The following is a 13,064-nucleotide window of genomic DNA, read 5'->3' as shown; positions in this document are numbered from 1 at the left end:
GTCATTGTTGGGCAAGACTTGAATGCCTATTAAGATATAGTCATCAGAAAAAAAAGGCGCTTGTTCAAATAATGTCATTAGTCCTCGGATTACTCATTCAAATCTTTAACGTTGGGATTGATTTATTTAAACTGTATTTTATTTCCTCTTAACATATTATAATACAATTGCAAATAATTGATATAATCATTTGAAGACAACTTTAACTTTTCAAGGCTGAGAGATTTTGGTTTTTGTTACAGCATTTATTCTTCAGGTTATGTTGTAACTAATAGTAAACTAGAGGACAAACGTTTCAATGGTAAAACTTTATTTCACAGAGACATTCGAATCCTTCCCGCCCATGGGAAAATAACAATATACAATTGAACTGGAAATAAGATCATTGAGCTGTTCGTTCCATAATGGATATGCAGGGTGTAATTGTGTTTTTCCTTATTTATCTAAATAATAGCAGTTGAATCCCGCACAATTGAAAATCTCTCTTCCAAGTAATGCGAGTGCGCTTAGCGCTGTCACTTTTGCACTGCTTTTACAACATCACTTTTTTTCTGGGCTTTACTGGAAGTGTTTTTTTTTCTCGTGCACGGGGTCCTTACGTGCAAACGGGTGGAGAAGGCACAAATATAAAACGTGTTTGGCTGTGACGAGAGATCTGTCCGCTGGAAATGAAGGGCCAGGGGAAGAAGACAAAGGGGGCAAAACGCATGCAATGGCGTAGAGCTGGATATCTCTGTTACTTGTCAGCGTTTAGTCCATGGCTGTGGAATGCTAATGAGTAAGGTCTCTCTCCCTTTCTCTCTCTCTTTTTTTTTCTAAACCCCTCCTCCTGTCGCCCTCCGCAGGCACACACACAAGCACACACACACACACACACACACACACACACACGCACACACACACTCTCTCCCTCTCGGAGAAAAAGCGGATCGATAGCTGACCCGATGGTTTTGGCCAATGCTTTATTTATCTGGCTAGGCAATGATATTATCAGCCTTGAACGTTATATACAGCAAACGTCTTCCTAAATCAACACAAAGGGATCCGCTTACACAGCAATCCGGTTTTTTTTCCCTCACAACCACCCCTCTCTCTCTCTCTCTCTCTCTCTCCCTCGACCAGTAGCGCGCACATACACGTGTATTACGCACGGAGATGCAAACGAAAGCGCCCGCACACATATAGAAATACCTCACACATATAGAAAATCACGACCATTGCCAACACGCAGTTTAGACAATCACGACGAATCCGTGCGTGCGCGTGTGTGTGCGTGCGTGCGTGCATGCGCGCACACATGCACACACAAGCGCGTGGAGGCGTCCCCTGGAGGCGTCCCCTTATGTTACATTCACAACTCGGGATATTTTATACCCCGTCGGGCTGGATTTGATCCATGGCTTAAAGGTTGCCTATGAGGTTCGCAGACGGATCTCAGAACAGCACGTTGTAATCATAGAATATGTCTTTTTCCTGTTGACTGTGTACAGTCAATACAACAAGAAAAGCGGGCCGTTAGGAGGGTTATAGAGCAAACATCTCACGGGAATCCATTTAATTTTGGTCATTTGTCATCACCGTGCCGTTCCCTGCCATTTTGCAGGCTCTTATGAGTGAGATGCGTGGCAGACACGGTGCACCACTTTTCGTCGTGTGTTGTCATCATTTTCTACGCACAAGACAATATGAGAAATAAGCCGTGTCATACTTCATAGGACCCCCATTCATACACGCGGCCGCTGTTTGGAAATTGTTATTGTCTCAAACAGCAGTATTTGTCAAATGTGACCAGGAAAGCTAGTGAAATGAAGCGACGTGTGACGACAATACAACGTTTCCACAGCTGCATCAAACACTGGCTAGCATTGAGGTTTTTTTTGGAGAAATAGGATCGCTGACAACTTAGGATAATAAATGTTTTGCTTTCAGACGGATATCTCAAACGTGAAATCGCACCCAGCTGCTTGTGTAAAGCTAACAAATAGCCCCCCCGTGTTAGGAGTCTTCCACTTGTGGTTTGATGAATGAAACTTGACAAAGGTAAATGGTTATTTAACTCATTTCGGAGTAACACTTTGGTAACAGGAGTTTCCGAAATTACAGAGACACAATTGGGGCCCATAGTGTGCCTCGTATCCATCTCCCTGACCCACCGCAGCCATAGTCCAACGACAATGCATTTGCTTTATGCACTTTTTATTCTATTGAATATTGTATTAACAAGTACTGATAATGCTGTCGTCACAGCAGAGGATGAGGAATTTGATGACACGTGTCCATGATAAATGTGTAACTGTGACATTTGAGGTGTTGCATGATTTGAGCTTCTGTCAAAGAATCACGAGTTGTCTGCAGCCTGAATACATGTATGAAAAATATCACCTTTCCCAGTTCTCGTGTGTTTAGCTTTTATTGTCTTCACAGAAACGTTAATTGGCAACACATGCCAGCATCTCGTCTATTTCGGAACTATTGATTTGTATGTGGTACAATTGTATAACCAAATTGCTCGCAGCAAGAGGATGCAGGGAAAGTGGAAATCTGCGTTAGATAAGCAAACAGAAAATGAAGTCCAGAGACACATAAAGCCATGTTCTTTCTCTTGGAACAACAAGCTTTCCTCGTCGATCCTCTGCGTTATTCTCCAAACACCCAAGTTGAAGACGAACGAGATAAACAATTGCAGTGCTGCAGTAATGATCCTTTTAAAGTGTTAAGGGTTTGTATATGTGTGTATGTGGTTTGGTTCAATTGAGCATGGTCTACCACCAGCATCAATCAGCTCCATTTAAGTCATTACTGTGCAGCTTCCACCTGACCTAAATCTCCGGGAGAACCATATTAATAATAAGGAAACGATCCAACCTGACGCAATATAACATGTTTGTACAGTGGCGTAGGCGTCCGACAACTGACCCAGTGGTGCAGACAGGTCGATTGGAATCTAATGCCTGAATAGACGTTAAACATGAGAATGGATCCCTGTGAGAGAGCATTTGAGGACAACCTAAAGAACAGCACGAGTCTGAACTAATGAATACCGTAATATTGTAGCCTTTGAACGAGACAGGTAATATACACAAATACCCCTCCCCCAATCCTATAAGGCAGATAACAAATATGGCGGTATCAAATAGTGACTTTGCAACGGGCTACATGCAGTTCAGCTGCCGTCCTCCGTTCCCTCATCGCTGCCAGTCAGTAGATGAAGACGTGCGCAATATGGCGACACGACTGATGATGAAGAAGGGGGAATAACAGGTACATGTGATAATTGTCAAACCGAACACCCCTCTTTCGTCTTAACGCATATCCAATTTATCACATTTACCCCTTTACGCGTAAGTGTTACGCTGAAATGACAGTGAAGCTATCCGGGTCCATGACTGGGCTTCCTGTGTCATTTGTGGATTATATGGAGACAAAACGCGCACAGACCGACGCACCAAAGCAAGGACAGAAACTCCATGTAACCCATCTAACACGTTGAGGACTTATCGATGTACTCATTACATTCTGAATGTATCAGGGAAACCAAGGCCACATCTCTTTCTTTCTTTCTCCTTCCCTCACACACATACACGCACACGCACACGCACGTGCCAACCATCTCACACGTTTCCCCTCATTTGTCTCTGCACTGGCTCCACGGTCTCTCTCTCTCTTTCTTACTCTCCCTCCCTCTCCGTCCTCCCCTCTATTCCCACACAATGCATCACCCTCGGTGTTCCTATCGACTGGCTTACATGCTGTAAAATACATTTTCCAGATTGATCACGCATATCACAGCAGCTTTGCAGCGGGGCCTTACCCCTTTGCCAAATGACGCCCACATCAATATAGAGGTATAAGGCGGAGTTTTTAAGCACGCGGGAGAAGGGGATATGGTTTGGTTTGGGAGGAATCACCTTGATTGAGCCACGTGAGGTGGGATAGAGGTGGCTGTGTGTGGCGCGCTGGCTTTCCTTACTGTCTGGGAAAATAATTAAACATTAATACGCTCACAGGCTGGCAGAGAGCTCACTAGCTCGTCGCGTATAGCCGTCCCTTCTTTGTGTTTGCACTGTCAGTCGTCTCCGTGTGTCTGATAAAATGTAAATGACGCACCCATTGTTTCATTACCACGCTAAATCCCGCGTTTCACCTCGGTGGTGTGTAATAGAGGGAGGCAAACATTGCATTCAGAAGTGCATTTTTCAGTATGAGGTAATGCAGAACAGTGACTCGTTCGGGAGCGCGCAGAGCAGATCCCTTCTGATGATGTACAATATGACCCGAGAATGTTGATAGTTACTTCCAGGAAAATGCTTGAGAATGAGACATTGTTGCCTATTTCTTTTTTAATAGTACAGTCACCATCACACAACTTCATCAACCGACCCTTCTGCAAAAAGCTGCATCATGGAGTAAGCAAATTGAAGGCAACAATCAATAAAATTCAAGAAACAATGAAAATATTCAAGACGGAACAAACAAAATGTATTTGAAATGATATATTAAAAGTGCTTTTGATTTTCATGTCTCTCCTTTGACTGATGATCGACTCCACACGCATTCATGGTCCGGGGAATGGCGCCCCAGACGTCCTCACAGTTAAAATGTCCTGGAGGTCAGTTTGCTGCTGTTGCAGGTCCATCGTATCAATTGGGAAAAAAGTTCAACCATCAGTGGTGATATTGTCATAGCGATTAGACTGTTTCTCATTCGTCTAAATTTCTTTATTTTTCTGTTTTTAAATTCTCACTTCAATTTTAATTCTTGGAGAACATAGCTTCGACAACATATATCGCACTCATTATAAGAAGCAAAAGGTTATATCAAAAAATTATTAGTATAGAATCACAGAAACCCTGGTTTAGAACCAGAAAAAATACAAAACAGAGAGGTACATAGACACAGGACAATTCTTATAATTGCTTGGAAACATTATTTTCCCGCTAAGTCTTTTTTTCTTACTGCGCATATGATGTTTTTCATTTTATTTGTATTTTTTACAAAAAAAAAGGAAAATAAAGACTAGTATTTTACAAAATGAAGAGTATTGTTCTTGACGATGAAGGTGGATTTATACAGGTGTAAAGTCCAGTTCCAATATTTTTCTGTACATAATGTATTCCATCTCAGTCCCAGAAGACAGAAAAAAAGTAATGTCTTCCAATTTTCTCATAAAAGGTCCTATATATAGTCTTCTTGGAGGAGGATGGGGTGAGGGGTGCTGCATTTTGGTCCTTTTTTCCTCTCTTTCTCCCACTTTCATATTAGGATCATTGGATGGACATGTAAGGCCAGTTGAAGCTGCTCCCGGATAATAGCATATCCCTGATGAGGGTTTCAATAGGAGTTTTACCTACCAAGCGGACGAAGAACAGCTGCTCGATTACCGATGATGAGACGGTGCGCAGAGAGGGCAGCCGCAGCAGGAGCTTTCCAAAGCGGCTGGGCTGGTTCGGGTACTGGCTCCTCACGTACTCCTCCAGGGCGCACTGAGATTTCTCCTGCAAGCTCTCGATGTGAGCAGCGTCCGACAGGCCGCAAGCGTCTGAGGAACACAACAAAGACAAATGCGGTCAGGGTCAAAATGTCTCTGAAACCCTGACGTACAACATGTTATGGAAAAGTCTCCCGGTCGCATTTTATTTGGTAGATAAACTCCAACAGGTTGTGCAACAAGTGAAAACATATTTCCAAATAAAATATTATTATCATATTATATTGTTATTAAAACAGATCAGACTCTCAGTTCACCAGGCTAAAAACGAAATATTGTTAAATATTGAACCTTTTCATCTTATACAATTTTTAACACTCAAATTAGGCAGAGAATTGCGCCGATATTGTCTTTCCAAAATATGAACACAACGCATTGGCAATTTGTTCGCATCAGTTTAGTTGTGAACAAGTGCACACCATACCATGCCCAATTTTAATTCCTGCAGAAGCCTCCTGTTATCATTCAACGTCGGCCTTTACGTATTATTGAACGTGGAATGAACAAACACACTGGCCAAACACGCTAGATAACGCTGGGCGAGTGGGACTGTCACGCAGAATAAACAAGGGCTTGCTGGTGGCGCGAGGGATGCACAATTCAGTGGAGGGTACCTCTGCCTCAAACAACAATCTACAAGAATATAGAGTTAAACGTCATGGAAGCGCTGTTATTGTCGACTACAGGAAGACTTGGCGGGGCAGTGGAGCAAAGGTGATAGGGTATAGGCCCAAAGGCCGAGGCTCTTGATGTCTGAACTCTGGGGATTCATGTATAAGGAAACATGAACGGCACTGATGAATCTGAAATTACACCGGATGTAATGTGACCTAATTACTCTGCAATAAGCTGTTAAGTCATTTCTCCACTCTTCTCTCCATAGACCACTTTTGCCCTGTTTTTCATTGGAGCCTATAGGACAGGGCGCTGGAAGCGATCACATTTATTAGAGGAGGAGAAGTCAATAGTCGCGCAGAAGCGACATGGAAATGAGCGTGCGCAGTACGCAGGGCTCAGCGTGTGTTTTGGTGCATCCCCGTGCAGCCACACTTGACTAAAGAGCGCGTAGTAATGTACAATGCCCTGTTTCATAAATATTTATTTTTTACACAACCCAAGTATGCGTGATGCTATTAACGGCTGCAGACGAGAGCAACATAACCGCGGGTTTATTCCCTCGTAGGGTATAGACGGTCCTAAAAAGCTTCTGTATTGAGCCATGCATGCTTTTTTTACGGACTACACACGGAAGACAGCTTTAGTTCTGAAGCACTAATACATTAAACACCGGGCAGAGGCTTTTAAGGCTATACGTGATTCATCCGTGCAATAACTCACTATGGCCAGACACAATAACCTTATGAACTCGGGGGGCAACGCTGGGATCTTGGGGTGATTTACTGTGACCTTATTCCAGCCGGTCAAAGCCCCATGTATGTAAATCCCCTTGGATTAACGCTGAGTGTCCTTTTTTTTATCTACAGAAATCAATAAGGTGAAAATTGATTACATTTAAAAATGTAAGGTAAAATAGCTGATAATGATGATTAATTGTTGCAATGCTACAGTTTGTTGAGTTTGAAGGTGCATTTCAATGTGTGCGTCAAAAGAAAGCTGGTCAAAGACACCCCATGGTTCTCCATTACGTCTTGCCTGCAACCTGCATCCAACTACTCCAGGAAACTGAGCTGGGAGCTGAAAGCTTCGAGATTTACAAACGACTATTTATGTGGTGGAAGATACAGACGTGAGCTGTGGTAAAATAGTGGACACCATTATATGCATCAAAATGCAGACAGGTCTGGAGTCACACTGGTCTTGACCAACTAAACTAAATTATCTTTAAATTATCTGGAAAATGTGGAGGTTGTTATGAAGTTTATCTTGAATTACTGAAAGGCAGGGCAATAGGAAAATATGGTGCAGGACAATAAAGGGCATTAAACAGAATGTCACATTACTTTAGACACCTCAGATAAGGATTTAATTGTATCTTGTCAAAGTTGCCATATAAAAAAACTGAAAATATTGAAAAATAGAAAGTTCTGTAATTGAAGGAAATCTGCATGACAGTGTCACTTTGGTAAAAAAAAACTTAAATTAAAGGAGTATAATATATTCCTTCCTGTACATTTGGTGAGTCCTGAATAGTTTAGATAATTAAGATCTTGACCATTCTCAGCTAATTTTCACACACACTTTACTTGATTAAAAATATTGTGATGGATTATGTATCAATTATATATATATATAACAACAATAATATATATATATATAATTAAACAATAAATATAATGTATGTTTGCAATGTGCTGCTAGGTAAATAATAAACAATAATTGGGGAAACCGGACCTGAACTTGAGTTATGACGCTTTCTAGGGATATTAAAAGTGGTAACAGTTCCAATGTAACTCCAAATCTGAGAACTACAGTAAAGCGGAATATTTGATCAGGAACGTGTCCAATTATAGGTTATATAAAACCATGGGACAGTTTTTTTAATATCAAATTTCAGACAATAAAGTTCAAACTTTTCGGTAAGTTTTTAAGTAGTTTCTGGGAAAACTTTCCAATCCCTCCCGATCCCCAAATGTCCCCTTTACATAACCTGACCTAATGGCCCAAACGCATAGACAACTAACTCCAAAATAGCAGCCAAATTATGCAACGTGAGTAAATGTGGACTTCAATATCTTGCCCCAGTAAGCTATCAAATGGCCGATTAACAACGTGGGTTACTTTTTAAAATGTTTGGAACAAAATACACTATCCTGAATAACTTAACATAGATCTATTAACAATCAATACGGCAGCGCTGCTACAGCAGCGATATACTGACATACGAGTCAACTTCCATCAGCTTTTTAGATCTCAGTCTGCAAAGGATTATTTCCTGCCCCCAAGACATGTGTTTGTGCACGCAAAACAAGGATGAAGGCATTCACTAACATTCATAAATGCATCGGCTGTCATATATCATTCTGTGATGGACTATTTCATCTTTACGCTCGATTATTTGACACCTGTTCCAAAATTTATGGACGCGAACCTACACAGTCTCGCTGTCGGCTTAGACGTGTTCAAAAACGTTTAAACTCAAAAAATTATGAAAACATTTACATGCATGAGCTTGTCAATCATGTGCATTTAACTGGATGTTAAAAGTAAAAAAGCGCGATTCGCTCTGGATTTGTTTACACGTATTATGCTGCGGCACCCGCTGACATGAGCATGCATGAGTATCCACGAGTGGATATGTGGCAAGCTGTTTAAAGCTGTCCTATCGGCAACGCAAACATCTCGTAAACTCTGGTTTGTGACCAGACTACACTTGACAGACGTGTGCTTGACGCTTGCCGCCTTTCGCCCCGCTCCCAGTGTCCCCAGTAACGTCACTGCAACTAGGCCTCGCTGGATTTATCAACGTGTTCCTGCGTGAAATGTCGGACACCCACCTGATGTAAAAAGCACGATGGCCTTGAGGCAGCTGTACTCTGCAGAGTCTACGTGCAGGGTCTTAAGCTTCTCCACTTGTTCCTGGAAGATCCGGATGTGATCCATGAAAGCCACAACGCGGTCGGCGGACATCGGGGAGGCGTGGAGGCCCGCAGCGGCGAGCAGAGGGGCCACATGCAGAGGCATGGAGCACTGGGCTGCGTTAAGCACAAACAACTCGCTCCACGTCAGCCTGAGAAGGGACACCTGGTCGGTGATCTGCAGGTCGGGAAAGAAAGGGATGTTTCTCGCCCACTCCACGGCGCTGAAGAGCAAACGAGCCGCCAGCTCGCAGATGTTCTCGATGCCCATGATATTGTTGGGCTGCATGCACTGGCTCCCGTACCGGGACGTTGGGTAAGGCTCGGCCCGCAGCAATAACGAGATGTATCCGGACAGATAGCAGTGGCCGTTCAGGGGGTCCCCGTTCGTCAGCGCGTACTGGCCTGGGTTGGGTTGAGTTGGAGGCATTCGTCCTCGCTGAACCGCTAACAAAAAGAAAGAGAAAAAAGAGGAAATGTGCATCCAGGACTGATAAACATTGTTCATGAGTAGTAAAGCCGCATAGGAGGCTACCGCTAGTGTTTCACTTCTGTAAAACGGCATGCTGCCCCGAGATCTAAATTCAGCACGCTGAACAAAACGTTTTCAATACTAAACGGCGTTTTGTAAGATTAAATGGTTTTGCCATCAGCGTAAACATCTCATGAGAACAGATGAGCTGTGTCTCTCAACCTGCAAACTGTTTGGGTTCAAATGTAAGGTTGGACGCTACATGGATTGTATTCAAAATTAAAATTCAATCACATTTATACAGTAAACACACATTTTCTGTAATACAAAAGTAGATTTAACAAAGGCATTTGTCTATTGTATGCAGCAGCCTACTTGTATTACTTTACCATTTTATTTACGTGGGGTTTTGTTTTTATTAACAGTAATTCATTGTGGCGACACATATTAGAAATGTGAATGATAATTACAGTTTAATTCATCCACATTTATACATTTTACCGACACCAAAGGGTCAGCTTGAAATAAAAGGTTTCCAGCTATTGTTTATTACTAAAGATAAAATATTTATATTACAGGGCATTTTGATTGGACTTTGTTTCACAAATAGTCCATTTTGAAAAACGGATGTTTGCATGAATTGTAATAAAACACCTGAGATAGAAAGTAAAGTTAAACGTCCTGCGATGCACCAGGCAAAACAATGAGCCATGAACAACTTAAGCGGCATTATTCAGTGTGTCTGAGCTGTCTAGTCAGCATAAAGAGCTGGAGCGAGACGTGCGTTTGTAGTGTGTTCATTTGACATGTACACACACAGCTACCAAACCCGTCTGCACAACTATAAATTAGTAACCTGCATTTACTTATAAAATGGACTATTAGGCTTCCCCACTGTACACAACCACGTACACACACCCACACACACACACACACACACACACAGCGAGAGAGAGAGAGAGAGAGAGAGAGAGAGAGAGAGAGACATACACACAGGCATACAGACATACACACAGACACACACACATAACCCCTCTTCTGACCAAAATAATATACGTAAAAAAAGCCCAGTGGGCTGAATGCTTTTGTTTGATAATACTACAATTTACACTGCAAGAAAAAGATAAATAAAAGGATCAGCTCGACGAGCCGCTTTGTTCAGGCGGCTCGTATTCACACGCTGAACTGCGGTGACTGCACTGGCCTTTGCCCGTCCTACGTGGTCAGAAAGCTCGACCATTCATGCAAACATCCCCGAAAACCCCGGATTGAGACCGCAGTGTGCTAAGACATACGCCTTTGACCTTAATGCAACATGGCAGCCCCGTTCGTCTGCTACTAGGAGGCGCAATTAGGATTGGCTTTAAAAATATATTCACCTTCCCGCCGCATTCCCACTTTTAAACATTTCTTCAGCCGGCAGTATTGGCACTGATTTCGGTGGTGCTGGTCAATCGGACAGTTCCTATTGGCACGACACGAGTATGTTAAGTTCCTCCGTACACTCCTCTTGAAGAAACTTTTGCATCCCTCGCAGGTGAACTGGCCGTAGTGTTTGCCGCTCGATTTGTCTCCGCAAACCACACATTCAATATGCTGCTGACTCTGTCCGGAATTTTGACTCCCCTTGTCCCCGGCGGTCCCCGGTGTGGACGGGGGTCCCGGCTGGCTCGGGGTCTGCGGAGTGTGCGGAGCCGCCGACGCCGTCTGCTGCTGCTCCCTCGCCGGCTGCGCCGCGGGGTTCGGACCGCTCGGAGGTCCTCCGGCCACGTCTTCCTGCGGATCTCTCCAGACGCTAACTACCATTGCCATATCTCGGCCCCGGAAAGTGCTATAAAGCGAAATGATCGCCGGTGTTTACGAAGCGTTGAAGGGGGAGAAAAAAAAGAAGAGACGGGATCTCAAAAGGACGGGGCAGTGCAAAGTCAAATCGAAGCACGCAATCTCATACGGGGTAAGAATGAGAGTAGAACGCGATCGATGCAATCAAAATACAGGGGGATTGAAAAGGCACCCGATCAGGATTTGCAAGTATCGGGAGGCCAGTTCCAAGGTAAATCGCAGTCAGCCATTCAGGAATCCCTAATCTTGTGAAAAGCAGAGTCCGGTCGTAGCAAATTGCAGTTTGATACAAAATAGCCACAAAGAGACGGCAGGAGCGATTCACATGGACGCAGGAACGAGGGAGGAAAAAAAAACCTTTTGCTGGAAAGGCACGCGATCCAAAGTGCTGCGGAGATAAATTCCTTTCTCCTTTCTTCCCCTTGCTCCTTTACACTCCCGTCTTCGTCGTTTAAGGAGTGGAGGGAAAAAAACTGAAGAGCCGGATTTTCACATCTATATTCTTAAATAAGCCTCATCATCGCGCCCAGCAGCAAAAGCAAACCGCGTCGCCGAATGAAGTGCCCATGTATAGTTTCACCTCTCTCCAGCAGGAGGAATGGAGATACGACGAGAAAAGATGAAAAAAAAGAAGACCAACAGCAACAACTAATAGAATATGCAAGAAGAAGGAGAGACCCAAAAAATGAATGCGCTTAAACGGGAGGACCAGCAGAGCAATGTTTCCGAAACGAGGGATCTGCGCGAATGTCTGTATATAGTGAACTTTGACACTACTATTGAAACTGACACGTTTCTATGGAGATCGCTGCGCCTTATATGGTGCTCGTGTCAAGGAGCCAAGAGAGGGGCTGCTGGAGACTGATAATCAAAGGCGACTGACTGGCCAGAGCCCTGCATAGAGGAGGAGGATAGGAGGAGAGGGGGGAGATAGGGAGAGAGAGAAAATGGGAGGCTAAGGTTATAGCCAAGCCCTCTCTTTCTTTCTATTGGTTAGAGTCCCCCTCTGTTCATTCACTGCAAAAAATGTCCATCTCGACAAGTCATCCGGTCCCGTGTTCAAATCTTTAAATGTTATATTTCTTATTAAACACAGTACAAAATAGCCAAGTGCCGATTACGCGCATCCGCTTGTTTCCAACCGCTATCGCGTTTCATTTTACAGGTGCCAATACAATGAAATAAAGCCAAGTACACAAGGATATCCCCTTTGTAAATGAACAATCGATGTAATAACATTTACATTGACGGCTTGATTAGCATTGCATGGCACAAGTGGGAGCATCTCACGTTGATGGAAGATCCAGTCTCCTCTTTTGGTAAATTCAAGATTTTCCGACTCAATACTGAACAGACTAATGTCTGGGCATGGATATTTTTTGCAGTGTTGCAATCTACGGCTGGAGGGGCTGGGGGGCTTTGACAGGCACAATTTACATTGAGCTCGCCCCGCGCTGCTATTTACTTTGAAACCTGATTAGTATGGGCCGTCTATTGTCACCAAAAAGAGGAAGAAACCCTGAATAGAATAGCAGAAAAAGCGGGCTAAAGGCAAAAGGGGACAAAGCTTTTTTACGCACGACAAATAGTCCAAAAACTAGGCGCAACGGCGAAAAGGGGACTATGGCTCAGAAATTCCCCCGAAGTTTCAAAATGGTCTGTCTTAGACTCGTATCTTTATTATAAAATGAACGGGTGCCGGTATTATTTCGAAGCGAATTGAAAT

General features: G+C 43.4%; 1 protein-coding gene across 1 annotated transcript; it reads right to left on the bottom strand.

Annotated features, from left to right (window-relative positions):
- Positions 1-4,322: 4,322 nt before the first annotated feature.
- nr2f1a (nuclear receptor subfamily 2, group F, member 1a) lies at positions 4,323-12,756 on the bottom strand. Its single transcript, XM_040195739.2, has 3 exons — positions 10,876-12,756; positions 8,944-9,471; positions 4,323-5,539 (listed from the first exon to the last, which is right to left on the bottom strand). The coding sequence occupies exons 1-3, from the start codon at positions 11,306-11,308 to the stop codon at positions 5,265-5,267; spliced, it is 1,236 nt and encodes a 411-aa protein (XP_040051673.1). The 5' UTR covers positions 11,309-12,756; the 3' UTR covers positions 4,323-5,264.
- Positions 12,757-13,064: the final 308 nt, after the last annotated feature.

The sequence above is a fragment of the Gasterosteus aculeatus genome, chromosome 13 (genome assembly GCF_964276395.1).
Source record: "Gasterosteus aculeatus chromosome 13, fGasAcu3.hap1.1, whole genome shotgun sequence".
NCBI lineage: Eukaryota > Metazoa > Chordata > Actinopteri > Perciformes > Gasterosteidae > Gasterosteus > Gasterosteus aculeatus.
Note: the sequence above shows the minus strand (reverse complement) of the source record. Positions and strands in the feature narration are given on the sequence as shown.